This window comes from Camarhynchus parvulus, chromosome 1 (genome assembly GCF_901933205.1).
Source record: "Camarhynchus parvulus chromosome 1, STF_HiC, whole genome shotgun sequence".
Lineage (NCBI taxonomy): Eukaryota > Metazoa > Chordata > Aves > Passeriformes > Thraupidae > Camarhynchus > Camarhynchus parvulus.
Window position 1 is genome coordinate 86,464,415 of NC_044571.1, and position 27,778 is coordinate 86,492,192.

At 44.7% G+C, this 27,778-nt stretch overlaps 2 protein-coding genes across 2 annotated transcripts in view; both read right to left on the bottom strand.

The window, feature by feature from the left end:
- Nucleotides 1-12,205, bottom strand: part of A2M (alpha-2-macroglobulin) — a 29,702-nt gene extending 17,497 nt beyond the window's left edge. Inside the window, exons 1-13 of the mRNA XM_030947299.1 lie at nucleotides 11,982-12,205; nucleotides 10,129-10,312; nucleotides 8,926-9,085; nucleotides 7,985-8,037; nucleotides 7,452-7,472; nucleotides 6,935-7,103; nucleotides 5,656-5,740; nucleotides 4,788-4,911; nucleotides 3,245-3,359; nucleotides 2,896-3,005; nucleotides 2,239-2,397; nucleotides 648-875; nucleotides 253-316 (exon numbers count right to left, since the gene is read on the bottom strand). Of these exons, the coding sequence (XP_030803159.1) occupies nucleotides 253-316; nucleotides 648-875; nucleotides 2,239-2,397; nucleotides 2,896-3,005; nucleotides 3,245-3,359; nucleotides 4,788-4,911; nucleotides 5,656-5,740; nucleotides 6,935-7,103; nucleotides 7,452-7,472; nucleotides 7,985-8,037; nucleotides 8,926-9,085; nucleotides 10,129-10,312; nucleotides 11,982-12,067 (1,558 nt within the window). The 5' untranslated portion in view covers nucleotides 12,068-12,205. The remainder of the gene's footprint in view (nucleotides 1-252; nucleotides 317-647; nucleotides 876-2,238; nucleotides 2,398-2,895; nucleotides 3,006-3,244; nucleotides 3,360-4,787; nucleotides 4,912-5,655; nucleotides 5,741-6,934; nucleotides 7,104-7,451; nucleotides 7,473-7,984; nucleotides 8,038-8,925; nucleotides 9,086-10,128; nucleotides 10,313-11,981) is intronic.
- Nucleotides 12,206-14,851: 2,646 nt separating this feature from the next.
- On the bottom strand, nucleotides 14,852-24,293 carry KLRG1 (killer cell lectin like receptor G1). The gene is made up of 5 exons (XM_030948155.1): nucleotides 24,081-24,293; nucleotides 19,295-19,387; nucleotides 18,462-18,613; nucleotides 16,480-16,583; nucleotides 14,852-15,519 (listed from the first exon to the last, which is right to left on the bottom strand). The coding sequence occupies exons 1-5, from the start codon at nucleotides 24,196-24,198 to the stop codon at nucleotides 15,408-15,410; spliced, it is 579 nt and encodes a 192-aa protein (XP_030804015.1). The 5' UTR covers nucleotides 24,199-24,293; the 3' UTR covers nucleotides 14,852-15,407.
- Nucleotides 24,294-27,778: the final 3,485 nt, after the last annotated feature.

Sequence of the window (27,778 nt, forward strand, 5' to 3'; positions counted from 1 at the left end):
GTCTATCAGATGTATCTCTGAGGAGCACTGGAGCCCCAGAAAAGGCAGTGTCAGGAGAAAGATAGTGGCACGGGGGATTACAGCAAATCTCTGAAAAGCCGAAAGGCAGAGAAAATAAAGGTCAAACTTTTCCCAGGTCTTAGAGGACATGCACATATCAATCCCTGCATTTACATGGAAGCAGAGTGTATGTCTGCCACAGTTGCCCAGCCCCCCATAAGAGTGAAAATTTGGTGGAGGACAGGAACTCACCACTTTCCTGGTCCAAATCCAGAATGTGAGTGCCTCCTTGCTTAATGTTTCCCTTGGCCATCACCTGAATGGAAGGAGAAACTTTGTTGTGATTGTGGTTTTGCATTAGCCAAACCTGAAAGTGAGGGGCCCTGCAAGGAGAGCAACGGAGCTCTGTGTCTGCTGCTCACCCCCGGATCTCTGCTTCCCTGTAGCAGAATCCCTGTGCTCACCCAGAGGGTGCAGGGACATCCTTACTTTTTACTCCCAACTCAGACCCTCCTTTTTGTTTCCAAAGATCATGTGAAGGATGACAAGAAAGTGTTTAAAGACTGCAGCCACAAACCACAGCTTTTATTTCTAAACCCCCTATAACTGCCAGTGACAACCTCACTGTATGGCAGGTGCAAACTTACCAGGTAGTAAAAGGTGATTTTCTTCTGCTCTCCTATAGCTGCTGGAGTAAGGATATAATGCACCCAGATGTCTGTGGTGGAGCCACAGCTTAGTGGCTTGGACTTGGGCTCAATTTTGAGGAAGCTATTACTGGGAGAGTAAAAGCGCTTTAGTTGGAGATAATGGTCTCCATAGGATGGAAAAACCCAGTTACGATCATAGCAGAAGATGTTGTTTTTATGAACTGCCTGGAAAAGGAGAAAATACATACATAGATCCTCAAACACAGGTGGCCAAACTGGAGACAAAATTTCACAGCGTAATATTTATTTAGTATTTATTTGGTACTGAAGTAATATGAAAGTCTACAAAATAAAAAAAACAAAACAAATCCCAACACATGAGTTTGGAAAGTGCAAGACAGGATGGTGGTACCTTTAGCAAATCATTGGGAATGATCTCACTCCCACAGAACCTGGAGTTTGTGTCAAACAAGCTGAATCATATCAGATTTTTGCTTCCTATCAGTGTCACTTTAAGGGCTTTTTACACTAATGCCTTGCCCTCTCTAATATTCTAGTTAGTCTAAAGGGAAAAAATGACAATTTTCATTTTTTTCCTTATCATGGCACTGAAGAAGGGATAGTGCTGTTCAGTTCAGATATTACCAGTGCCAAGATCAAGCTACAGATGCTATAAAAAAGAAGGACAATCTCCAACTAATAATTCAAAATTTAAACTGAATAGAAGTTTAGGAGAGAGTTCAGGTCCTCTTAAAAATGAGAGCAAGGGGAAGATCTTTCACATTTAGAAGGGTGCTTCAGAATTTGATATGCCTCACATACCCTTTTTTCTTCATCTTTCTCATTACTCGGGAATCCTTGCCTTTTCTTTATCCTACAAAAATCTGAAAACTTCAACTATCTAGTAGTAGCTTCTGGAAAATTCTTAACGGTTTTAGTGTCTGACAAGGGACTTGTAGGGAGTAGAGCAAATATAATTCTAGACACAATTATTCTCCCCTACTCCAGGATGTGATATTACAAAATAGGCATATTACACAACAAATTGCATTTCCTACTACAGGATGTGATATTACAAAATAGGCATATTACACAACAAATTGCATTTCCTACTAACAAGAAGATGCTCAGCAGCACCTATTTGTCCCAGAAGAACAAATTCCACAACAAACCAAAACAAAGCAAACCCCCCCCCCCAAAAAAAAAAACCAACAGGAGCTGTACTTAGCAACTTGAAATTCTAAATTAAACTCTGAAATTCTGAGATGCGCAGATGGGAGACAGACCCACCCTTAACTAGATAGGGTTGGTGATCTCTTGGAGCAGAATGGACTATTATGATCTCCTGATGTTCCCTCTAACCCTGTATTGCAATTGCTAAGCAGAAATCAAATATTTACAAAATAAGTGCAATTTTGACCCAGAACCTCAGTCTGCTGTATGATTATTTCCACCAAACTGGTGTCAAGGTTCACACAAACAACAAGGAACAATAATCTAAGTACTTTTGCATATATAGCATAAATTTTAGAGCTTCCCCTCCAGCCCTGTAGGGGGCTTCATTATCTTCTCTGCCCAAAGGACTTACCCTAATTCCAACATTTTCCAAGGCCAATGAGGAAGTGTTTAGGGCAAACTCTGCAATGCCCTCTTCATTCGTTGTATAGTTTTGCTCCTGTCCTCCTTGAAGAGAAATTCTCACCGTTTCATTGGCGATTGGAGCATTAGACCCATCCACTAGTTTCACCTGGAGGAGCAAAACCAGCTCAGTTTAGAAGGAGAGGGATGGCTGCCACCTGAACAGGACTGGTAGAACACCAAGGTAAAGGCGTTGAGCCCATGTCAGACAAGGAAGCCTCAACAGCACTTTACATGTATCTCTTTCAGAGACAGCTGCAAACTTTCTGAATACTTTTTCTCTGCCTCTTTCTTATCTCTGCCTCTGGGTCAGAGGAGTGGATGTGGAGAATGACATGCACTCACCCCACTGAGGCCTCCAATTAACCACGTGACTGCTGGAGGAGAATTTTAGTGGACTGGAGAGACAGAAGAGCAAGGGTAGAATGAAGGCTGTGCTCTCAGTGCCTGTTCCCCAGTTTGAGAGTCTTCAGAGGAAAGGAGACCCACACGGATTAGCAGCACTGAGGTCCAGTGTCCTTGCAGAGCTGGGGCATACATCTAACCAGAAGATTCAGTATCATCATTGCTTGGCACTCATGGCATTCCATTCTCATGGTTTCCCTACCTGCCCAAAGAAGGGGACTCCTCGCTTGTAGTAAGTATCTGAAAGCTCAAATATGACTCTGCTAATGGTGGCTGTGATCTCAGAGAAGCTTGTTCCAGTCAACTCCACTCCTGCAGAAAGAAGCAAGAAGAACTAATTTGCCTCTGCCTAACCAGAATTCCTTTTACTCTAGGCCAACCTTCCTTTGCTGGACAAACTTTTTCCTTGATAGTCCTGGACTAGAGGCAGGAAAACTCTAAGGTTCCAGAAGAGAGAGAGTCTGCTTTTATCCCTAATTCCTACTGGGCAGGCCCCTCTGCTGGTCTCTCCTGGGCCCAGCACATGGCTCTTTCATCCAGATGATCCATACCTGTATCCTCCTCTTTAATCTTAGCCTCTACACGGAGCTTATTCTCATATCCTCTTCTCTTGAGCTGGAATAATTTGGTCTTTACCACTTCAGAAATGCAGCCATAGATGTCTGTCTGTTGGAGGAAAACAAAGAAGACCATTATATTCTCATTTATGCTGGTCCATCTTAATGAATCCATCACTGTGTGTTGCTCTGAACGGAAAGAGAAGCCCACAACCTCACAGATAATCTACCTCAGTTGTTGTTATCAAAACTGGAAAAAGACATAAATAACTTGGCAAAAAGCATATTGAGATATTCCAGCAAGATTAGAGAAAAAAGGGTTTGCAAACTAGACAATTTTTGTGTGTGTTTGTGAAGCTTGAAGCTGCCAACACTTGGTACGAGCGCATAGGGAATTAGTCAATGTGTGCCACATAAGAAATGTTTGTCAGGCATCAGGCTCTTTGGAAAATAAAGCTGCTTACTTAAAATGTGCAAGCCATATGAGCAATACCTAAACCAAAGCCTGTGTATTTGTAGCAAGAGGATGACAGCTGGAAAAGTATTTCCAAAGCTTGCCACCTCTCTTCAGCAGATTCATGTATAAAGCAAGTCTCCACAGAAGAGGCGCCTAGAACAGAGGTTAGAACCACAATATTTATATTTTCTTTTGACATTTGTAACAACAGTAGTGGAACAGGTAGCTGCAGACTCATGTGGCTTATGCTGTATCAGAGCCCAGGGACCACAAGAACATCTATATGCTTTCTTCTCCTGGCATATTTCCACAAGTTATTACTCCAACTTCTGCCAATTAACCCAGTATTGTTGCACCTGTCTGTGCTCCAAACACCTTTCAGTTTCACCCTTGCCAGTTAAAAGGTGAAAAAAGTGGGGTTTTTTCCTGTCTGTCTTTACCACAGCTGCTAAACCCATATTTCTTTCCTTCTTGCTCAAAATGCATCAGACTCTCTCCTGGTTTCTGCTCCTTTCCTTCCTCTAACACCAGCTTCTGTCCCCACACACTGTCTCCAGTGTAAACCAACTCCAACTCTGTTCTCATTGCTCATGGCTTTTCTGTCTTTGCTCTTATAGTCTCTACACTCCATCTGTTTTTTCTGTTATTTCATCTCTTAATTCTCCATCAGATTCCAGCCTTTACACACATTGCTCAGACCTTCCCCCTTATTTTTACCTTTCACATTTCATCGTGCACCCAATCTTCTCTCATCCTTCAGCCGTCCTTAAAATACATGGATTTTCACAGAATCACAGAATGGTTTTGGTTGGAATGGGGCTTAAAGGCAATCTAAGCACCAATTCACCTGCCATAGGAAGGGCCATCTCCCAATAGTCCAGGTTGCTCAAAACCCCACCCAGCCTGGCTTTGAACACTTCCAGGGATGGGGCATCCACAGCTTCCCTGGGCAACCTGCGCCAGTGCCTCACCACATTTTAACACTAAGTTTGTACATACTCAGAGCAAGCCTGTGCCTACAAGGCATGCTCAATAACACTTTCTCCAATCACTCTTCCCACCAGAGTAATCCTGACTCACCTGTCCAGAGAACTCCTCACAGACTGCTCTAGACTCTTCACCATAACAGGACATGGCTGCATTTTCATAGTTCCGGCAGACACGGAAGTTCACGAGGCCGGGAACAGGCTTCCCAAATGTGTATCTACAAGCAGGGAGGATTGAAAGGAAAACAGAGACATTAGGAATGTAACAGGGATGTAGAAAAATTACAGGCTCATCTCCATTGATGCCAGCTGCCATCCCTAGAGCTGCCTCCAGGATACACAGGGCCATCAGAGGAAATAAAAAGCAGGAAGGGATTTGGTACCATATGCTAATACTGATTTTGTTGCGAGTCCCCCTCATGCTGGAGAACATATTGCGAGCATCCACCCAATTGTGACTGGTTTATGTATGTATGAGCACTGGGTCTTTACTCTCACTCTTCAGCCCAAGCCATGGCTCTCCCTACAAAGTTTATGGAACACTGCAAGGCGGAATCCAGTGAGATGGCCCAAAGGAAAGAGGACAGCTGCATCCCTTAGGGTTTCCTCTCCACAATAACAAGCAGAAGATACAGCTAAAACATCATTCCTGAGTAAACTGAACTAAAGCCCTCATCCCTAATACTGTGACTGGTGTGAAATCCTCAATGACTCAAAAAATATGCAAGAAACACTCTCACAAAAGAAAAGATCAAAAATACATTTCTATATATTACACACAAGATGCATCAAACAGTAACTGTTGTCTTTTGTCTAACAGTAGATACAGTCTACTTGATCCTGGGATCTCAAAAGGATTGAGAAATGTAATAAAGTCTCATCTTTCAGCCTCCCAACTGAACTTTCATCAGCAACTCAAGAAAACACTGAAACCAAGCAGAACTTGAAAGAATGACACTCACAGTCCACAAACTGTCACCTTCAGCTCCTCATCAAGAATGCTGATCACCTTGGGCATTTTCACTGTCACTTCAAATTTTGGCAGCACTGCAGCAGAACCAAAAGAAAACAGTCTATGTGGTAGGGAATAACATCAGAATGACACACAAAGGTGCTCAGAGGCTGTTCTGACTAATCACCTAAAAACCTTTTACATCTAAAGGGTCAGCTTTTAGAGGCTTCTGTCACCTGTACATCCCACTGAAGTCATTGAAAACCCCTCAGCCAAGCATGGTGCCAGGTAAGAAGACAAGATTATTATACCAGCTATTAAAATACAGCAGCTTCATAGGTAACACATGGGTTATCAGTCCCACAGCAGCAGGATACAGTAAAACAGAGAGAAAAATCAGTAGAGGCTTCCCACAAATATACAGACTGCAGCCTAGTCTCTGCATTTTCAGAGCATGTAGATCTTATCAATGTTCAGTACAGGAAGACACCCTGGCTTCTCCAGTGATGCATCACAGGGTGACATCCCATCTACACCCAGTTGCAGGAGGGGAAGTGGAGACCATCTTGGGAGAACTAGGAGGGGATTCAGGGCACAGGACAGAGCACATTCTGCAAGTGGAAGAGGTCAAAGCACTTCGAGACTCATCTACGAGGACACCTCTTTGCTGCATGAGCCAGGCCATGTCAGACAATGTAAGAAAGGCTGCAGCTGGCTCACTGGGGTGGGAAGATATGCTGGTTGTTATCACGTGCTGGTGTGTACTGGGATACCATTTTTGTAGCCAAGCAGATGGAAGTGCCATAGAGATGAGAGCACCAAAGGGAGGTTAAGGCACTACAGCATCACACAAGTTACAGGCTTAGCTTGTGGGGCAGAAAAGGCAAGATCTTAATTTACAGCCTAGACCCAGACTTATGGTGTGACATTTGACAGGTATGCAGCCAACTGGACCTGAGGCTATGGCCTAAAAACACCTCAGAAAGGAAGTAAGGCTTGTGGCTGTCAGCACAGACTGATCCAAGCATTTTGCTTCTCCTGATAGGAGCCTTGCTGAGGCGGGCTTTCTGAAGAGCTGCACTCCATGGTCTGGGGCTTAGGGAGGAGTGGAGGGAGATAAGTCACTCAAGTGCTTCAGTCTTCTCCTCCTAAAGAGAAGATTCTTGGAAGGAAAAGAACACAGAAACAGTGATGCTGGGCATCCTGGTCAGATCTCCTGCACTGTTCAATTAAGATTTCATGTCCCATGGGACTAGCTGTTAGGAACTTGAAAGTGCAGTGACAGTTACCATACTCCTCCACAGAGAAAGAATGCTGAACTTTTTTCCCAGAGGCCTTCTGTGCCACCACGGTGTAGGTGCCTTGAATAGGTTCAGAGGTAAGGTTGAAGAACAGCTGTATAAATCCCATCTCTAACTCTGCATTTGTCCACTGGTACAGACGATTTTTCTTCGGGTCCTACAGGTAATGTGATCACAAAGAGATTGTGAGAACAATGGGAGTCTGCAATGAGGTCTAGCAAAGCAGTGAAGGGAGGAACAGCCCCTGTGTTTCAGGAGGCTGCAGGCCAGGAGTGAGGGGCACTAGCAGAGTTCTGGGGAAAGTACACAGCAGGATGGCAGGGGAGCTGTAACCTGGGCCCAGGTACCTGGTAGCTACCATATGAGTTAAAATTCTGTATAGTTGAATTAACATAAGGGACCAGCTTAACACAAAAAATAAACAAGAATCATGTTGAGGCAACTGTTTACTCTGCCCGGGTTGAGGTGCAATAGATGTGAATGTGAATTAAATGTTTTTACATACCTCAATATACACCAGTGGAATCTAAAAAAAAGAAGAAAGGAAGCAGCATGTTTAGACAGAGTGCAAGGAACACAGTCAAATTACATTGGCTATGACCACATTTCAGGGTAAAAGCTAATCATCCAGTGGAGTAAGGAAAAAAGTTGCTGGTATGGATCATCAGAGCATTTTGGGTGTGAGAAGACAGGGACAATCCTTGGTCTCAGGCACAAAAGACAGTCAAAATTACTAATTACAAAATCTGGATGATCTGCAGTTCTAATAAGAACAGGTGCACACTGTGGCAATGGCAGATTGCTAACTGTTTATACCAGCACTGTCCATTTGCAGTTTGTCAAACTTTTCCAGGAATGCAGAAGGCAGCTTTGTGCAGAAATTTGACAACAGATCCTGTTAAAAAGATTTGAGGTGATCCAGAATCTTCACAGCTATCTCAGTATACTGAGATCTGTCCCCAACAGAGACTATTTTTCCTCCCTTTACCCACATTTGACTGAAGGCCAAATAAGCTGAAAAACAAGTATCATGCTTACCATTTCATTCACAGGTCGGAACTCTTCATCCAGAGAAACAATTCTGAACAGGACTGATGGAGAAAGACATGAGGTTCCACAGTGCAATCAGTAACCAGAAAAATCAGTTGCAAAAACAAATGGTGTAACAGACAACAGGGTTGTTCTCTTCTAAGGAAATTCCATTTACTAGAATGCTAGGTCATGCTACAAGGTTGCCCATCTACTGTGGGTACATGAATAAGAGGATGTTAAGAGCAAATCCATAGCAGTGTGAACATCTTACTGATCATGGGCATCAGAATCTCATTGATCAGGACCAAAGTTAAATTGAAGTTGTCTTTGTCTACTTTGCAGTGAGGCATTTCTATGCCAGAATTCACATGGATCTTCTAATTTTATTATAAGTAGACTGACTTCCTAGGAAGGATGAATGCAAGTAAATTACTTCAGCACTTGGCTGCAACTTTGTGTTGGCTCTGGATGGAGAGAGAATTCAGTACCTCTTTTAGGACATTTGTTTTTATCCAGGCCAAATTTAGGCGATCACTGGCCCAGAAGAAATAAATAGCTTACATAATTCTTTCTGTCTTCATTGAGCAAAATCAGCTGCTGCTTTGGAAGCTATTTCATGACTAAGTCTGAGTTTTGGCACTGTTCTCTATAGGATAAATATCCAGTCTTTCTCTGGTTTTAATGCAGATCTCCTAACTGCATGGACCACAACAACAGAGCCCACAGTGGTAGAGGGAGAGTGTGCAGGTACCCCAGATATGTGCATGCACCTAAAGATTCCCCAAATTTTCCCTTTATGGAGCAATAAAAAACATAAGTCTCAGGCAAGAGGTTGCAGTTCTGACCCCCCTGTGAAAGTAACTGATATCTGGCCAGTATGATCCAACAGTTTTAGTACAAAGTTTGTTTCAAATGTTTGTTTCAAATCTCCACCCCTTTCCTGGTACCTGTCTGTCCGGGCTTGTAGATGGGTTTGTCTGTCTGGATGAAGACCAAGCTCTCGGAGTCCTGGACCACCAGTAATTTGCGGCTGCTGAACTGCAGCGTGGCCCCCTTCACTGTCACAGTGAGAAACACGAAGGGTAATGGGACTCTTGGCCTTGGAAGCTGGAAAGTAAGAAGGAAACTGTGTAACAGATCACCTTTAAAGGCTTCCTGAACTGAATTAGCCTTCATGAAATAAGAGGTCTAATATAATCCTGATGGATCCAACAGAGAGGTGAGAGGAACAATAATCAGGAACAAGAGTCTGATTTTTATTTGTCCCATATTCCTACCCACTCCTCCTGCTGTGCAGTGATTGTGCCAGTACTGAGCAGCAAAGAACTCCTAGCTCTAGCACCCAATTTTTAAAAATTCTTACTGCCCTGACCAAACCTTTGCATCCTTTTCCTTTTGACATTCACAAACAGAATGGAATAGTCTGTCTTCTCTTTCAGGTTGTGTCCCTAGTCCTCGCAGAACATTTCCTTTTCCAAACCAGACATGCCAAGACATCTATACCTCTCTTTCACAAGTGACTGAGTCAGTCTTCAGCCTACGTCTGACAAACCAAGACAAAAATGCCAACCTTTTCAGTGTCCTGAAGACCAATTCCTCACTCTTCAGGCCAAAGACATAATCTAGGCTCTGAGCTAAATGATCAGGTTTTCCTAGTTGCCTACAACTCATTATAGGCCCTGGGGCTTTCAATTACATTAAATTATTAATTTCCTGCTTTGCTGTTTTTTTTCAGATACAGGTAATCACAGTTTTGTGTTCTTACATTAATTCAGTATATACCAGGTGGAAAGTATCTGAGGTCCAAAAGCTCTACCACAATTTGAAGGCACTGAAGTGACAAATTGAGGATGTTGAAGGATGATGTGGAAAGCCATTTCACCAAACAGCCATCAGGAGTGTCAATATACTAAACCCACTTTCTTCCCCTGTCCTAGAAAGGGGGTGGCTTTCTAGGATTCAGCATCCCACAGTAATTTAGCTTATTAAGGCGATCTCAGCAGTAAGAGGGTGTTGAGGACAGACATGAACACACCTTTAATCAAGAGGCAAGTGAATATCTACATAGTGTTACTCTGGTCATTACTTCTCAGTGCCTTTACATGTTATGCCTGGCACAAAGGATCATCCCACAAGGATGAGATACTCACAGAGAAAGGGATGCAGGTGAACGCATCTTTCTCTGACACCACGTCATCAATCAAGCTCCTGTTCCCCCATAGCTCCTCTACTGTGGCACTCAGAGTCACAGACTCGTTCAGGTGGGTCAGTTGAATGCAGACTTTCTCTTGAGAATCCGTGTGGATCAGATAGGGCACCAGCACCAGGTACTGCCTAGGAATAAGGGAGAATGATAGGAGGAGGTAGCAGGAAGAGGTAACAGGAGCTGTGTAGAAAGAACAAACAAACCAATCTGATGACTACAGCTGTGGCTGCGCAGGGAGAAGGGTGCATTTTCTAAGTGTGTAACAGGATTTCCAGCATGTCTGTAGCAGCAGGGGAAAGCAGAGAGGTCTCAAATGTAAAATACCAGTGGAATTCCTACACACAAACATCTGGAAAGGATATGTTTTTCTAGGTTCTGACACAACAGCAGCACTTCTTCCTAGGATACTGAATAAAGGCGGGGGGAAACTCAATTGTCATTTGCTAGACGCTGTTAGAAGCATTCAGGAGCCACACAAATGCCAGTACCCAGTAAAAAAATTCCATTGACTACACACTGCGAGGCGTCTGTAGCATTACTCTCACTCCTCGCAGAGATTCAAAACCGCCACAGCGTGGTGCCAGATCTTAAGCAAAAACACAAACAAGTTTCAGGTTTTCAGGGAAGCAAGGCTCTCTGTCTCAGCCCGACAGGGGATCCCTGCTCAGCCCTGAGCAGCCTCCTTCCTTCCCAGGGTGGCAACTTGCTGGTGGTGTCCCGGTGCCCAGCACTGCATCTGGGAATCAAGCCCGATCCCCCTAATGCTAACCGTGCTCCCATTTTGGTGGATGAGGACTGGCCTCCAGTGGGCATACTCAGAGCAGCGAGCAGGTGGGAGAAGAGCCCTCAATACCTTAGCAGTAAGGCAAAGCATTCCCTTCAGCAGTGGCAGAAGCTCTGGCACCTTTTTGTCCAACAGCTGGTCTGCAGGGATCAAGCTCTGGCCCCTCAGATCCCACTGTCTGTTTCCCCTGCATTTGATGAAAGTGCTACAGCACAGCCTTGCTCAGAAATTCCCCTGCACCCCTTGTGATGGGCTCTATGATGGGTGAGGTGCTCTGTGCTTTGCAGGGCAGGAAGAGACATTGCCAAAAAGCCAAAGGAGAAAGTCTTTGGGATGTCAGGACCCTTCATGTGCTGCTCCTACCATACACATACACCCATGCACACAACACAAATGCCCTTCACCTACCAACAGGGCAAAAGGGAGTGAAGAAGGGAGGCAGGACAATATACCCTCACAAACTTGAACAGTCACAGTCTTACAGTGTCACATTACCCCGCGTGAAAAGAGAATTTTCATTCCACTGGCTGAGCTGAAAAATGTGAATTAAAAAATAAAGCAATTTCCAGCCATGCCAGATGAGCTATTTGTTCCTTTTCTTCTCATTATCATTTTTAAAAAGCCACTCCCAGCTCCTGGGCATTTCAACTGGGAGTAGGACAGTCAACCCAAAATTAAACCTTTCATTGTCCTTTCGAAACAGTTTGTCTCTTAAGAAGACCTCATTGCACAAACATTTATGAAAAGTTGTCTTTCAAAAGAACTAATTTTGTGCATAAAACTCTGTTGAAATCCTGTCAATCCCCTGAAGTTTTACTGATATCTCAGTTTCACAGCTTGTTTTGTATCTCTCTCAAGCACTAGAGTTCCTGTTTGTAGAAGGCACTTTACCCAGCCCTGGTGTCTTTATTCCTGGATAAAAGAAGTTAGATAGAAGACAAGGGACAGAGAAATAGACACAGGAATACAGCCAAGGTCTCCTGCCTGCCCAGAGACCCCCCAGCATAGCTTACGGCTCTGTGATGGGTGAGGTGTCTCCTGGAAGGAAGAAGAGGAGGAGGAAGATGCTTGGTTTGATAAGCAGCCCGTTCATCCCCATGGTACACAGCAGGACGTGGTGAGTCAAGCAGGCACTCAGTGTGGTCCAGTGCTGCTTTTACTCCCCCTCTGCTCTCCCAGTCAGCCCCTTTATACCCTCCTCTGCAAACAGCCCAGGGGCTGGAGGAGATAAGGGCTGGGGGCCAGGGCCCATCCGGAAACAGGGAGAGGCAGCAAGGAGGAGCTGGGACTAGCAGCTCCAAGTCTGGGCAGAAGGCCAGGGCTGGGGGGGAGAGGGAGGGGAGGGTTCCTGGCAGGCCAGAGCTCTGTCTCTGCTGGGGCAGGACAGAGCAATGGAAGAGGAAAGGCTGTAGCTAAGGAAAGAAGGGCTAACAGCAGAGCATGAGGTGAAGGCTTCCATTTCTGGCAGGGCTCTTTGCATGGAGCTGGACATGGCACTGGTGATGGGGGTTGCTGGAAGAACAGGAGCTATTTGAGTTCTTTCAAACTGGGAACAAGAGATTGAGCTAGGATTTGGGAAACAAGTCTGGGTGGGTCTAATTCCCATAAACAGGTTGTGAAAACAGGGAACGGAAATTGAAAAAACCTTCCCTCTCCACCCACACTGTTCCCTTTTGCTCCCTGTTCCTGGTCCCATCAAAGCTAATGCCAGGAAAAGAGGCCACAAAATGCCTGGAAAATCAAGTCGACTAAAATGATCTGGCCTTCACCCTGACAGAAACAGGGACAGTGACATGATGGGAAGCTACCAAAAGTTCAACCCATTAACAGCATGTAACACATTAACCAAGTGCCCAGAGCAGCAGCTACCCTCACACAGCAGAACATATGTGGCCTGGGTCTTACTTTCCTTCTACTGGTTCTGGTTCCAGGTCAAGTTATTGATACATCTAGATCAAAAGGAGTCATCCTGATTTAATTAAGTGCATATTCATGTAATGCACTGTGATGGGCAATATTGTACCAGAGAGGGAAATGGAGTCTTTAGACCACTGTCTTTACTTGGTCTGCAGCAGGAGGATCAATAGCTCTGGTAATTATTACCCTTGCAAGTGGCAGTAGAACATCTGTCTTATTTATAGTTCTAATGCAAACTCCAAAGAATGGAGATCTATGTTAGAGGATGTAAAGCATAATTTTCAGATTAAAAAGTGTGCAGGATAAAATTATTTTCTGTCTGTCCTACCCTTCTCCTAGTATAATCATCAAAACTTTTGTAAGGTGAGTAACTCTGGAGTTAAGAAATCCAAGTGCAGTGCAATTACAAACCTTCATTACCGACCTCATTCTGCCCTGCAGTGACCTGCATAGGAAAAAAGAGGATAGTAGTGCATGTGCAATTTCCTTGGGGACTGCACAAAAGACAGCCCAGATTTGTGCTCTTCCTTCAGCATCTGATACCTAAAGATGGCTTTGCTTGCCCAAAAGAAACATAACCCAGGAAAGACTGCCTCACCCACAGAGGAGAAGATATATACATATGGGCTGGTCAAAGCCTTTTTGAAGATGACAATTTACAGTGGTAAAGGTCAGGAGCTGGACTGATGGAACACCAATCCGACAGGACGAGATGCAAAACTGCACATGGCAGAGGGATCTCTACAGAGATCTACCCTTTTTGTCAAGTAGCCAAACAGCACTCACAGCTCCCAAGCCTGCTCCTGATCATTAGGACCTTGGTCAAAAATGTGCTCTGTAGCCAAAAACTGAAGAGAAATGTTTTCAATCCATTCAGGCAAGGTAAAGTAGGCAAGCTCAGAGACATTCTCATCTCACCTACATATGGTAATATGAGAAGCTGTTTCTTCAGTGGTATTCTCTGGTAAGGTAACTGATAGGTGCCCTTCTACAGACCACCACCATTTCAACAAAGCAAGCAAAGTGTTCAGCATTATTTCATAGTGTCTGGCAACTTTCTAGAAGTCAGAAACAACTATCTTTTGGTATTTGAATGGACTCTGGCACAGATAAAATGACTCACCCAAAGTAACTCAGACAACCCAAGATGAAAATTCTGAAGTTTTGACTTCCTACTACACTGCAGTTCCCCCAGGTCTGGCTGTTGCAGTCATGGTTATGAAAAAGCAGACTCCTCCTTGCTGTAACACATTCTCACCTGAGACCCTCATCTCAGTGAACGCTATATGAGGCTCAGTGGACACCCACTTAGCTAAGTGTGCTGAGATCCATAATTTTGTCTTTATCCACCTTGATACCTTCATGTGTAACATCCTGTTAAGCAGGTGGAAGATAATGCCACTGGCAAGGATTTCCTGCAAATATAATAAAAATATGAAGGAAATATAGGTAATATGAATTGAAATGTTGAAGCTGGTTATTGTGCTTCTATGATTGTAGAAAAAAGATCTCTCCTCAGCCTTCTCTGCTTTAGAATAAACCATCCCAGCTGTCTCAGCCTCTCCACAGAGGGGAGATGCTCCAGTCCTTTTGTCATATTTGTGGCCATGTTGGACTTTACAGTCAGTATGGCCATGTCTGTCTTGTGCTGAGGAGCCCAGAACTGAAGACAGTGTTCCCAAATATTCACTGTGATTTTATGGCATTCAAACTCAGAGCCGGTCTCTGCTCTATTTGAACTGAAAGGTCATTGCATTAAGGGCTTGCCCACTGCTTCCTCTATCTGCAGTATGAAAATGCAGAGGTGGAGGAAAACAGGTCCTTGGTGGATTAAATAATTACACAGAATTAGCTGTATTCCTTTGACTCCACAAGTCCAGTTTCTTGACTAGCTTGGTTAAACCTGCCTAATTCCTTCCAACAGAGAGAAGAAGTGGCACAGGTACACACTTTTGGTTCAGTGCAGTCGGAGATTTATTTTCACTGCTGGATTTACAGAAGCTGCAGGTTCATTTCACCCTCTTCTCTCCCACTCATACCACTGGCATGCAAAAGGAGAAGCTGCCACTAGGAGAAATATGTTTATGTGTTTCCGTCAATGAACAGCAGGCCTCCTTTCCTGGTGCTTCTGATATCAAACATTGGAGTTGCAGGGAAAGGAAATGAAATCTGATACTTAGAAGTGAGGGAAAATGACTAGGTCCCCCTCAGAGGTCTGAAGACACCTGTGTGACAAAGCTTTATTTGCCTTTATAGGATAAATAAGGGAATGAGTAGGCCAGGGAATATGTCCTAGGTCTCATCTGGTCACAAAGAGCAGTAATCCAACACTTGTGGACTGAGAATAAATCTATTTCTGAGAGTAACTCACCCTTATGGACAACAAACCTGTCCTTGTAAAACACTTTAGTGAGGGTATGGAAAAGGCAAGTCCTTGCTCTTGTATGAAGCTTCAGTTTGCAGGACAATGATCACCTCATACCACTGATGGGATCATTGTGAGATGAAAAAGCACATGGGATTTATCGAAGTGTTTTCTCACAGATCCACTGAGTCAGAAATTGACAGCTGGAGGCATGAAACTGATCTTTCATCAGGACAGCACAATTTTGCACAGGGCTGTTAGATTGGACCCTGCAAGAGACATGGAACAGTAGTGAGAATGAAAGAAAATACTGAGATTGTCTCCTGGAGACAAGAAATTAAAAACATCTGATTTTGAAGGGTGTAGCCCAGAGGAAGAGAAACAACCTGACCTCCAAAAGGCAGCTGTTAGAAAATAAAATGTACATCAAAGAACCTATCTACCTGCCATAGCTAAGTAATTTTGCCATCACAGAACCCAAATCAGACCCAAACTCAGACAAAATTCCCTGCAGTGGCAGTGATAGCCACTAGCATGTGAGTGGCAGTGGTGAAAGTCTCATGGAATGATCACTGCCTTCAAGGAGTTTGTAGGAACAGAAAGCTGGATTTATTCAGGGAACTAAGCCAAGTGCTCAGAGCACTGACCTGTTGACAGTGAGATCTTGGGCAAGTTTTGCTTGCTGGAGAGGCTTTAGAAACTAACTCATTGCCTTAACTGCCATAAAAAGGAAAGGGCCAGGCAAAGTCACCAGATAAAAAAATGTTTTCCCTCATGGAAAACACTGACTTTTGTCCAAATAAAGACTGAGATAAAATTAAGGTTCTGACTTAGGTTGGCACCAGTAGAGCAGGAAAGGGCTGGATTCTTGCACCCAACCAGAATTCTACAGAATGGGTGCAAGGGGGCTAAACCCAGTTAAGCCATATGCCTTTCCGGCCAAACATCTATGTGCTGGTGCAGGTAAATAAAGTCCTTGGTCTGAGCAGCTGGAGGGAAGCAGAGAGTGAGATACTGATACTTGACCTGCTTTTCACAAGTACATGCCTTTACAAGGTGCAGGGCAGTGAAAAGTAAACACTATTGAGCTTAGTGCAGTACAGGTGACAGCAAGAAGAAAATCTTCCCAGGAAGAAAGCTCCTGACATCTGGAGGAGGAACCCTGGGTGTTCTGGAACAGCAGGCAATGTGAATAAGCACTATTGTTTTTAAAACAGAATGAAACTCACCTGGCATCACTTAATACAGAGCCATCCTCCCAAATCCATCCAGAGCTCGTACTGTTCCTCAGTCCAATCCAGAAATATTCTACTTGAATAATCTTGAACAGATCCTAAAATGATGATGAATTACAAAGTGACTAATGAAAGCCAGCTTGAAAATGGAGATAAGGAAAAGTAAAGAGAACAGAGAGCAGGATACATCCCCTCACCTCACTGTTCCTTAAGTGATTGACAATACTGCTTCCCCACACCTTCTAATGACAGGGCCAGGAGTCCTATTCGATGATCCTGACGGGTGCCTTCCTACTCTGCATATTCTGTGATTATATGATTCTATGAACTGCACCCCAGTCTCTTGGAGTTCCCAGAGCTTTATGTAGGAAGGTATGTTATTAATATTAATATTAACACCCTACTATACAGCTAACTAGCAAGCTAATATGAAGTATTAACAATTAAAGGTAAAATCAGGGCAGAGTAGGGCAGGAAGTGCAGACACTCACAGATATGTGTAACAAGCCTAGTATGAAAGCTCTTTGTATTTCAGACACATTTTCCTCCTATGTTTTTCAATGTTCATTTCCTTTTAGCTAACATTTAACCTCTAATTATTGTTAAGAGGTGAAGCCTGCAAGAGAAATTCAGCCCTGAAGTAAATTCCCCATCCCCAACCCTCCTCTCCATAAAAAAGACATAGCCAGGAAAGATAAGTTTGTCTTGTCCACCTTTGCAACCAAAGAACAGCAACCTTTCAGAGGTATGGCTGGGCTCCATCCTTATCTCCTGCTGCCATAAACAAAGCTTCAGAGAAGGCATCTTCAGAGAGAAACATTAACAAAGCTGGCTTGGTAGAGTTGTGGGAATAGGAGCACCTTGAGGAATCACTGGAGTGTTGCTGGTGGTTTGGAGATGACTATGTTTCCCTAGCACTTGGAGGTCAAGCAATCACAGTCTTTGCAGTACAAGGCATGGATAACTAGAAAAGTCTTGTTTACATGGGTGAGTCTAAACCGTAACTCTAACCCTAACCCTGTCCCTGAGCAGGGATAATGGATAACGCTCTCGTAGCTGACACGGTGGTAAGAAAGCAGCAGGAGCAGGAAGGCTTTCTTCATGCCGAAGAAATGGTTAATCTGGGGAAGATGCCTATTTCTCAAGGAGACAGGATTTGCCTAAGCAAATCTGAGAGCCTGGTACATACTCCCAATCAAGCAGAGACCTGCCTTTGTAATCCTCCAGAGGACATCACACAATGCAACTTCTGTCCACGGCCTGGAAGCTGTCCACGTTCATTGGACCTGAGCTAATAAGCCCTGGCTTGAGCAAAACCGGATCAAGGTTTCTGCTCTACTTAAGCAGATGTGCCTCAGCGCCCCAGTAATCAGCACTACCCCTTTCTCTAGGGACCATACATGCCACTGCCCCCAGAGAGCACCTGCAGTGGAACACATGGTTCCTTATTTCACCAGCACAGCTGAGGTACTTTGGCAGAGAAAGGAAGTAAGCATTGAAAAGAGACTGAGAAAGAAATATCTAAGTATGAACCCAGGGAATGGCATGGGTCACTGAGCAGGAGGAGCTAGAGCGCTCACAGGGAGGAGAAGAATTGCTTTTGCAAAGGAAACACTCCTTGAGAGGGGGGACATATCAGTTTGTAGGCAACAAATACAATGACTGCTCAGTGCCACTGTAATCATTCATATCAGTCTTACTGGGAATAGGAGAGGAGGTGGAGAGGAACAGTGGAGAAGGCTGTCTCCTACCATCCTTCATAGGGTATTCTGAGTACCGGACAGTGACCCTCATCTCTCCGTTGTCCCCTTTGTTCTCTGCTTCCTGCAAACTTTGTGATGTGTAACACCACAGTCATAAATACCTCCTCTCCTTTAAAACCAAAATATTGCTGAAGTGACAGCACTGCTTGTATGCCAGTCACTTGGGTATCTGCAAGGAAATGGGAGATCCTCAAAGCCAAAGAAAACCATTACCATCTCCAAGGTGTCACTGATCACCAGGAGGTGAGCGCCCTGTGCTCTGCAAGATTCCTGGCTGGAATTCCAGTCCTTCTTCTCCATGGAGAAGGAGTAGCAGCTCCCTCTGTAGGCCACCCACTCTTGAGGGCAGTATGGGTGGCAGTCACCTGTAAAGAAGTCAAAATACTCATACTCTTCTCTACCATTAACCAACAGAAACACTTGTCAGCAAGGACCTACTGAGAAACAACTTATTTGAATGGTTGAAATGCAGAAAATTCAAACCAGGACAATATTCTGAAAATAATAGTGTAATTTCAAAATCTTACAATAGCCCCATGTTCTCTGATGCTGGTGGCAAGCATGCACACACTCACCCCACCCCCAGGTTTCCACTAAACCTCTCAGATCCCAAATAATACCCAACTGGCTATCTGAAAACAAATCACACTCTGTGGGTATGGTGTGATCATGTCCCACCTTGGGTGGATGGATTTTAAGCAACTAACAGGAAGCTTCTCCACATAGTCTAGCACCATCTACATGCATGCAAATATATTACAGACCTATTTGTTCTACAGTTTACCACTACATTTACCAGGCAAGTCTACAAAGACTTTTCAATTTGTTTAACTGTTCTTTGCCACAGGATCTGAAATGGGTTTCCTGGAGTCTGCATGAGGAATCTATTCTTCAAAATATTCTGGATAGGCAGTGGGCACATAAGGCTGGTAGAAACCTAGAAGAGCTTCTGGTTTTAACTCCAAACGATGGAGTTTCTGTGGTTAGATGTATTGCTGCTCTCTTGCTGTTGGTTGCTCGTGCTCAGCAGCCCTTTGTGCACTCACTCATCTTCCAAATCAAAGCAATTGCCAGGGAGATGCTCAGTGTGCCAAAGCCTATGGCCAAGCCCTTCAGAACTGCTGACCACAGACAGGGAGCTGTAAAAGAGAAAAGAAACCGTAGTGAACAGAAGCCACATGAAAACTGACTGTGGTTTTCCATAGTTTGCTTGTGTCCTGGGCATTTCCACAAGGAACTGCACTATTTAAAGCATCGTGTCTGTATACACTCTGCGCATGGTAGACATCACTGTCCCTGCCCAGCCAAACTGGGGCCTCCCCATCAGCCCAGGCCACATTTCAGCTAGGTTTGGGGCCACCAGTTCCTGTCTGAACTTCCCAGGGGGTACCTTTCTCTACATCAGCCATAGCTCTGCCCCTGCCTGGCCACAGAGCCTGCTGGTCCAGCCTCTATGGTGGCTGACCTCAGCAGAGGAAGCACCTACCACAAGTCAGCTGGAGCCACCTAGGCACTATGTGACACCTCGTGCTGGCAGGAGCCTCCCAACAAATCCACTCCTGCCTCAGCATTGAAGCTTGGGGTGGAAACCAGAGAGCTGCATTGCTACAGCCACCATGTTCCAGCTTACATGTAAAAAGAAATCCAAAGACTTTCCCCAGCTCTCCCAGCAATAACAACAGGCTTAATCTCAGCATCCTGCTCACAGGCTTAGACACATGGTCATGTTACATCTTCCCAGGACACTCCCAAGGCAGTTCTACATTTTCATCATCCGTGGTGGGGTGGCAGGATGGGTGAGCCAGCCTTGAAGACCTTGGGACATCCCCCCCTTCACACTTTCACCACCACTGTTTGCTGTTCACTGGCTGCCAGTGGCAGAGGGTGAGTCCTTGGGGCAACTTCCACTGTAGCTCAGCACAGCTTGCTTTCAAAGGGCTGCTCAGGACTGGCCTGTAGAGGTCTGCTTATGTACAGCACAACGTGTTCACCTCCAGGCTACATGATGCTTTTCCACTGCCATCTTCTGGAGCTGTGTTTGACCTGAGAAGCATTCAGTTTTCATAAAACATTTGAAATTTCAGCACTAAAATCTCTTCTCTCCCAGACAGAAGAGAGGATGACACTTACTGGCACAGATGAGCTCCAGGGGCGTTTGGTTGGCTTGTCTTATTAATCTCAGTATGGCAGCTGCATAGACAACAGCACTTTCTAAGAAGCAGTAAATGTGCAGCTAACTTATGTACCACATCCTGATCTTGTGATGTTCCACAGCCTTCTACCCAAATCTAGCAACAAAATCCCCATGGATCTCATGAAATTCGAGGTGCTTCTCTCTTGGTCATGTCACAAGACGCAAAGAAACACATTTGATCTCTTGGGGGAGGTTAAGAACAAATGCAGATCATATATGAAGAGTATTGTGAGAAAGACAAAGAAGGACAGTGCTAAAACAGAAGGTGAAGGGACTCCACTTAAAAACAAGAACACATTCTTTACATATTGGAAGCTTTGTCCAAATACAGAAAATAGACCAGATCAGTAAATTAATAAAAATCAATTTATTTTGATCTTGAGCAGTTTGCAGGCTCACTTGTTAAGGCCAGTTTCTCATCTATAGCGATACACTTAGGCCTGTGGTTTTACCTAGAAGTTTCTAAGATAACAAGGGAGATTATGAGGGAGCGTTGTTGTAAGCATCATTCTTCTGGTATAAAGATCTTTTCTAAGATAGAGGTTTTCTCACGTTTCCTGAAGCTTGTAGGATCTTCTAGCTGTCCCAAACATAGTTTAAAAATAGTATCATTTCTTATTTTTTAAAATCATTATTACACAACATTTTCAGAGACAAAATACAGAAAGACTTTTCAGTTACAACCTACTCCTCAGCTTCACACAAAGGAACAGCGGGAGAACTGAAGGACTTGGACTGGTCTGGAACTTAAACTTGACTCTGCTCTCTATTCCTCTTGTTTGTATCCCTGGCAGCTTGGGTTTTGTCATCAGATTAGGCCTCAAGAGAATTAAGTCAGCCCAAGGTTAAGGGGTAGGGTGGAGATTTTTCTCGGCAGATTACAACTGAAAACTTGGCAAAAGTGGATAAACATCTGATGAAATATAACTGGTTCCGAGATCACATCTGTACTTTTCTTTTCTGTCCTCTCTTGCCTCTCCAAAGAAGCTGTCTCCTGCATCCTTCTGATCACTCTTAGATTTTAGGGAAAACTGCCAAGACAAGGCAACCAGGATGGCAGTCTTCGAAACAGTTAATCCTTAAATGTCATCACCTGGCAATGAACAGTTCACTCTCTATTGTTTCTAACCAACTGCAGAAGAAGGGAATGATTCGTCATCAAAACAAAATCCCAGGGTACCTCCACAAGCAAAGCAGTGGGCAAGTCACTAAAGTTCATAAAAATGAAAAAAATATGGCATTAGATAATTTTGGAAGGAAAAAAACCAAAGTGAAGTAGGAAAACAGGAAGTGTTTGAGGTGAATTTAAGCTGCACTCAAACTGCAGAGATCAACCCAGAGAAGTGGAATAAAGTATTTAACAAATCAGGATTTTAACCAGCTGCAAAAGGACCAGTATGGAGTGGCAAAGTGGCAGCCCCTGCAGTTCACACTTTCTAAAACCGGTTCAATGGTTTCTGTTTGATTCTCAGCCCCTGAACTACATGTGAAGTTCCTGTAGGAGTGGATGGGAGAAGTACCTAAGATGAGTTTGAAACAGGAGGAAAATCTGAATGGAGCATCCAGAAGTATTTCTATGTAGTTGTCTGATGAACTGTGGAAGAGTCTGTCGAACAGGGTAAGTGGATTGGTGGACATTTAATGTAAATATCCAATGTTATCACTTTCTCTTCACAAAACACCCCAACAAGTCTCTTGGTGCTCTGGAGAAAGGACTCTGATATTCTCCATTCATTTGCAAGAAACATGACCCAATATTTTTAGGTTTGTGAGTCCAGATTCAGTTCAAAAACTGAAAGCTGTTAGCATTTTACAATTCAACTCTTTAGGACAATCTGAAGAATATCACAGCACTGTCCCAAATAGCTCCCCTCAGCTCCTGCCTAGCTCAGTATGGGAGCAGCATGACTACCTAGAGCCAAGGAGGAGAATTTGAGATACAAGGACTCTGTTCCTGGCTATGGCACAGACCTGGTTAATGCTGTTACTACAAGCACACTACACAGGCTAACACTGTCTTAAGTGACTGCTGTACTGACATCCTGGTAGTGCAGCATATCTAAGGCTCTCTGGAAGCCAAACAGAAGAAACAACCAGGGAAACTCTTCATTTTTGAGGAGTAGCACCAAAATTTGTTGGTTTGACCAGAGGACTGATCTGCACACCTGTGATACTGTGCCTACAAAGTCAGCTAGGGAAAAATACCTGAGAGCACGTCTCAGAAGTGATGGAGGCAGGAAGAGAGTTGAACATAAAGACCTTCAAAAGAAAGGTACTTAAAGTGAGCTCCTTAGGGATCTCTTTCATGCTGAAGAAAGCTGAGAAATAATCAAATAATATGGACAAGAAGTGTGTTCAAGTAGCAGCTTCCTTATTTTCGGTTGTCTGACCATAGCTCAAAAAGATGAGTCTCCATAAAAGAATGTGGAGAGATATTAAAAAGAAAAATGCAAACATCTAAAGAGGGTATTGATTAATCCCCTTTCAACAGGGTGGGGGTGAACAGGAATGGCAGGAATGAAAGGATGTTACTGTGTTTTCTGATGCAACAGAAAACATAATTTCTGGTGAAAACATATGCAAAAGCAAGACTGCCCTCCAAACAGATGGAGTGTGAGTACCAGATAGGACCTGGGGAGTTTCTGTGCTGGCTTTGTTTCCATAGAGAAACAAGTGACCAGGCAGCAGTAAACACCTTAGGTATACAAATTTATTCTGATCAGAGTATAGAAATCTTGTATCCCACATTGAGAATCCCCTTTGCTGTAACACCTCTGAAAATTTAAAGTCAACCATTAGCGCTGCAGCCAACGCAACAGAACTCATCAAAAGCTCACTGGCACTTCATAGAATCATAGAATTATCTGAGCTGGAAAGGACCCTAAAGCTCATCTAGTTCCAACACCGTCACCTTTATTGCATGAAGGAAATGCTTACAAAGAAGGATCATCAATGCAAAGTTTGACTCTTTGAAGGTGGTATTTCTACACTAAGCTGCCAGAGGAATTGTTCAGTGTGACATCTGCAGGTCTAATCAGGGGTAATGGAGAGGAAATAAGGAAAGTAAAATTTTAAGGAAAGTACTAAGAAAATCTTCCTGATAGTAAAGTGCTCTGAAGAACTGTTTCACAGCAAAAGCTGAAAATTTGCTCACTGGGAGGTATGTAACACTAGAACACAAAAAACAGGAAAAAATCACAAAAGAATCTTGCACAGCCCCACAGGAGAGAGGCTGGATGATCTCATATGCTTTCTCTGTCTCTGATCTCTGATTAGCATGTGCCTCTAATTTTTCTGTATTCGCATCTTGCCTTCCCTTCAAAGAACTATTGCTCACAACCTCTTGCTGCTGACAAGCAGACAACTTTAAACCAGTTTTGAAGAAAAGGATGCCTGGGTTGAATGCCCAGGAGTAGACACTGAAGGAGGTCGATAAGAGGGAGGGGAAAAATGCTGGGTCTCTAACTTGTCAGCTTTAATCACATCAAAATATTATATCCACAGTAATTTTAGAACCAAAGCAACAGCTCTCTAAGCTGGCACTCAGAATCACTTGCCAGTTCAGAGTGCTTCCGTTAAATCTTGCTTTAACTCAAAGTAAAATTTTTTGTTGTCCTACCTGATCCATCTTTCCTCACCTCTTTTCTCCTGTGGAGCTTTGGGCCTTGGAGGAGGAGTCTGAGAGAATCTGACAGAAGTATATGTTACTTCCTCGCTCTCATCAGCTGCAGAAATTTCTGATCTGCTCGCCTCCATGCCAAAGCAGGGAGTGTGCACAAAAGGATGTTTCGATCAGGCTGTTGAACAACAGGGCTGTGAAACAGGAAGCCTGAGGCTATATTCAGAAGACAAGAAATATGAAGCTGCTACCTCTATCTCCAGCTGCTAAGATAACCAAATTTACAACAGAATGGAGAGCAGTGGAACTGCAGCAGCTTTCATTTTCTAACCTGATGGAGGATGTCTCAAGAACAGCTGCTAATGGAGAAGGTGATTAATCACTAAGTTCAGAGGTACTCTAATTGTTGCCAATGCAAGAGGGTGTGGTTACCCCCAATGCAGGAATTGGGAAGATTCGTGCTGCTCTGAGGAGCTCCCTTCAGGGCAGAGGCAGCGGGATGGAGACAGCACAAGGCAAAAAAGGTGAATAGTGAGAGTACGAGGTGAAAAGTGGGATAAGCAATGGCTATGGCAAACTGGCAGCCCAACTGCTGTCAGACAGGATGTAGAGATGGACACCACAGGTTTGAAAAGGAAGCCTTGTGAGCTTTGGACAGTTCCACTTGAAACTGGGAACTCTGTCTATACTCAATACTGGTGTGACTGTGCTTGAGATACAAGGCAGGCTCTGAGAGCTGGCATTCCTCAAGTCCCTCCAAGACAACATCTCAACAGCATCAGTACAAGGGAGACAGGGACATACTCAGGAGAATCTACCAAAGGGGCACAAAGAGGATAAAGGGACCAGACTCCTTCTGTCCTGGGAGGAAAGACTGAGAGCTCTGGTACTGTTTGGCCTGAAGAAAAGACTTCTTGGTTAGAATCCAATTAATGTATATAAATACCTGAAGGGAGGAGGGAGGGTACAAGAGTGAAACTCTTCAGTGGTGCCCAGTGACAGGACAAGAGGCCATGAGCACAAACTGAAAGACAGAAGACGTTGCCTCTGAACATCAGGAGACACTTTTTTACTCTGAGAGTGGCTGAAAACTTACATAGGTTGGCCAGAGAGGTTGCGTCCCTCAATGGAGAGTGGCCTGGACACAGTCCTGGCTGTAGGTGGACCTGGTTGTAGGTGGCCTGGCTTGAGCAGGGAGTGGGACCAGATGACCTTGAAAGGTCCCTTCCCAACTCAACCATTCAGTGATTCTGTGGTCAGCAACAACAGGAAAGGCTACTTTTCTTTTGAAGCATTGACCATTGATGAGAAGAGTTCAAGTTGTGCCAGGGGAGGTTTAGATTTGGATATTGGCAAAATTTTCTTCACCAAAGAGGATATCAAGCACTGGGACAGGCTGCACAGGGAAGGGGTTGAGTCACCATTCCTGAAAGTGTTTTAAAATATGAAGATGTGGAGCTTAGGGACATGGCTTAGTGCTGGGTTGCCAGGATAAGGTTAATGGTTGAACTCAATAATCTCCAGGGTCTTTCCCAACCTAAAAGATTCTGTGACTCTGTGGTAGGGAGTACAGATGTTTCCAGCACCCTGAGAAATCTCTTAGCTGCATAGTTGGCTGGTTTTTGTTTTAATCCACATTCTGATCCCTTCTCTTTCGTGCTTAGAATGGGCATATTGGTCAGGCTCAGGCTGTCCTTCTTCAGCACAGTATCCTACAGTTAATCTTCAATAATTAATTGGGCATGCTCAACAAAGGAGTTGGGATTACTGCTACCTCCAACAGGGATGATTGTTCCCCCTTCTGGTGACATGTTCTAAATTCAAGAAATGATTGCACAGGAGGATGCTTACCTGACACAGAGCGGCCAATTTGTTACAATGCACATGTTGGGGAAGGGATTGGATATTTCTGCAAATTTCTTCACTTGCCTGTAAGGGTGGCATATTGCACCCACAAGATTCCTTCCAATCTTAGGTAGGGCCTGTGGACAGCAGGATAGGGAATGTGTGCTTGAAAGGATGGGGAAGGCATAAGACAGCAGAGCAAGACAAGAGGCAGAAAGTCTCTCCTAAATGTTTCAAATCAATAATAGAGAAGTCTAAAGAGAGCTCTCAAGCTTGGAGAGAGAGAATTTGCTATACTCACAAGGGAGTTTAGCTGGGAATACAGTCTGTATAGCTGAAAAGTAACTAACGGGATTCAGACACAGCTTAAGTGTGCAGATCTGATTTTGTCCCCACTTTGTGTTTTTTTGGTAGATTCTCTCCAGTATGTCCATGTTCTCTTATACTTTGCAATAAATGTGTCTCTCCCAGCTCCTGCCAGTTTTGTCACTTTTTAAGTGCCTAGGCGGCCTGCTGGCCCAGAGTGACTACAAAGACAGCACTTTTTGTGAAGAACTGGAGAAGTGAAAGCTGGTGGGAAAGAATTAAGAGCTCTGTTTTAATGTGGCTTACCTTTTTTTTCTTCTAATATCAGCAAGACAGGAAGTAGAGTGGGAGGGATCACACTGTAGAAGGTGTGAGGGCAACTCTCAGTTATTGTGTAAGTGTGAATAAATAAATCTGACTAATGCAGCTGTGCCATACTGTTCATTATGGAGTCACAGCAGGACTAAACTGATCAGTTTTCCAGGAGCCAGCAGCACTTCCTCCCTAGCTCTTCACTACTGAAGCAGCATACCAAAGGGGAAACCTCCCAAATTTCCCTCACACAGGTACCTTTTCCAGCATGTTGGTAAATTCACTAACTGCAGCATTTCTTTCTTAACTAGAGGTTGCAAAAGCCTCAGAACTCTGGCAAAGAACATCTGTCCCTTCCAGTAACAGACTCCTGGAAAGTGGATGTGCTCTGGGAACACATCATAAGGAGACAGATGTCCTTTGAACAAGCCAGTCTCACATCTCACGTTTATAGCTTTATTAATGACATCCAAGATGCTCAAGCACACTGACCTTGTGTGCTGGACCTGGAATTCCTCTACAGTGGCAAAATCTGCAGGAGTTGGGGGGAGGCACCTTTATTCCAAAGTATAACAACAAAACATGGAGAGAAACACAAAATGGGGACAAAATCAGAAGCATCGAAGCCACAAAGCATTTTTGTGAAGCGGTCGAGACGCCTCGCTCCTGCAACACAAGTCACTCTGGAGGCACCTGGTGGGTGGGGATGGCAAAGCCCAGCGACAGAGGGACTGCTACCGCCTCCGGCAGCGGCAACGAGGGAAGGGCGATGCCCAGAAGCCTTTCATCCCTGCCGACGCGGCCGCCTGCCTGCGGCTGCTCCGAACCTGCGCGGGGCACAGGAGAAGGGAGAGCGCGACACCAGCGAGGGACAGTCACAGAGCACCTGGGTGAGTTGATGTGCAGCCGGGAGCCCGGCGATCCCGATCATCCCGACCCCGACCCCGATCCCGATCCCGATCCCGATGCCGACCCCGATCCCGAGAGGCTGCTCCCCGGTGCTCCCCGCCGCCTCAGCATCGCAAGCGCGGCTCGCTCCGCGTCGTGAGGGCTCCTCCTCGCTGCCCGCCCTCGTCGTTCATTGGCAGAAAGGCGAGCGGGGGCGGGGCCCCCGCTCTGAGGCTCATCGTCCATTGGCTGAGGGAGCCCTCAGTGCGCCCCCGGCCCTGCCCGCCTTTCCCCCGCCGCGCTTCATTCGCTCCGCAGCGCTCCTGGGCGGGCGATCCCGGCCGCTCCCGCGCTCCCATTGGCGCC

What these genes read in the sequence shown, in the direction of transcription:
- KLRG1 (XM_030948155.1), bottom strand. Translation starts at nt 24,198, where the DNA reads ATGGAGGCGAGCAGATCAGAAATTTCTGCAGCTGATGAGAGCGAGGAA. An exon ending in TGCTTTGATTTGGAAGATGA is followed by an intron (nt 18,614 to 19,294) that starts GTGAGTGCACAA and finishes ACTTCTTTACAG; the next exon opens with GTGACTGCCACCCATACTGC. An exon ending in TCAGTGACACCTTGGAGATG is followed by an intron (nt 16,584 to 18,461) that starts GTAATGGTTTTC and finishes TCATCATTTTAG; the next exon opens with GATCTGTTCAAGATTATTCA.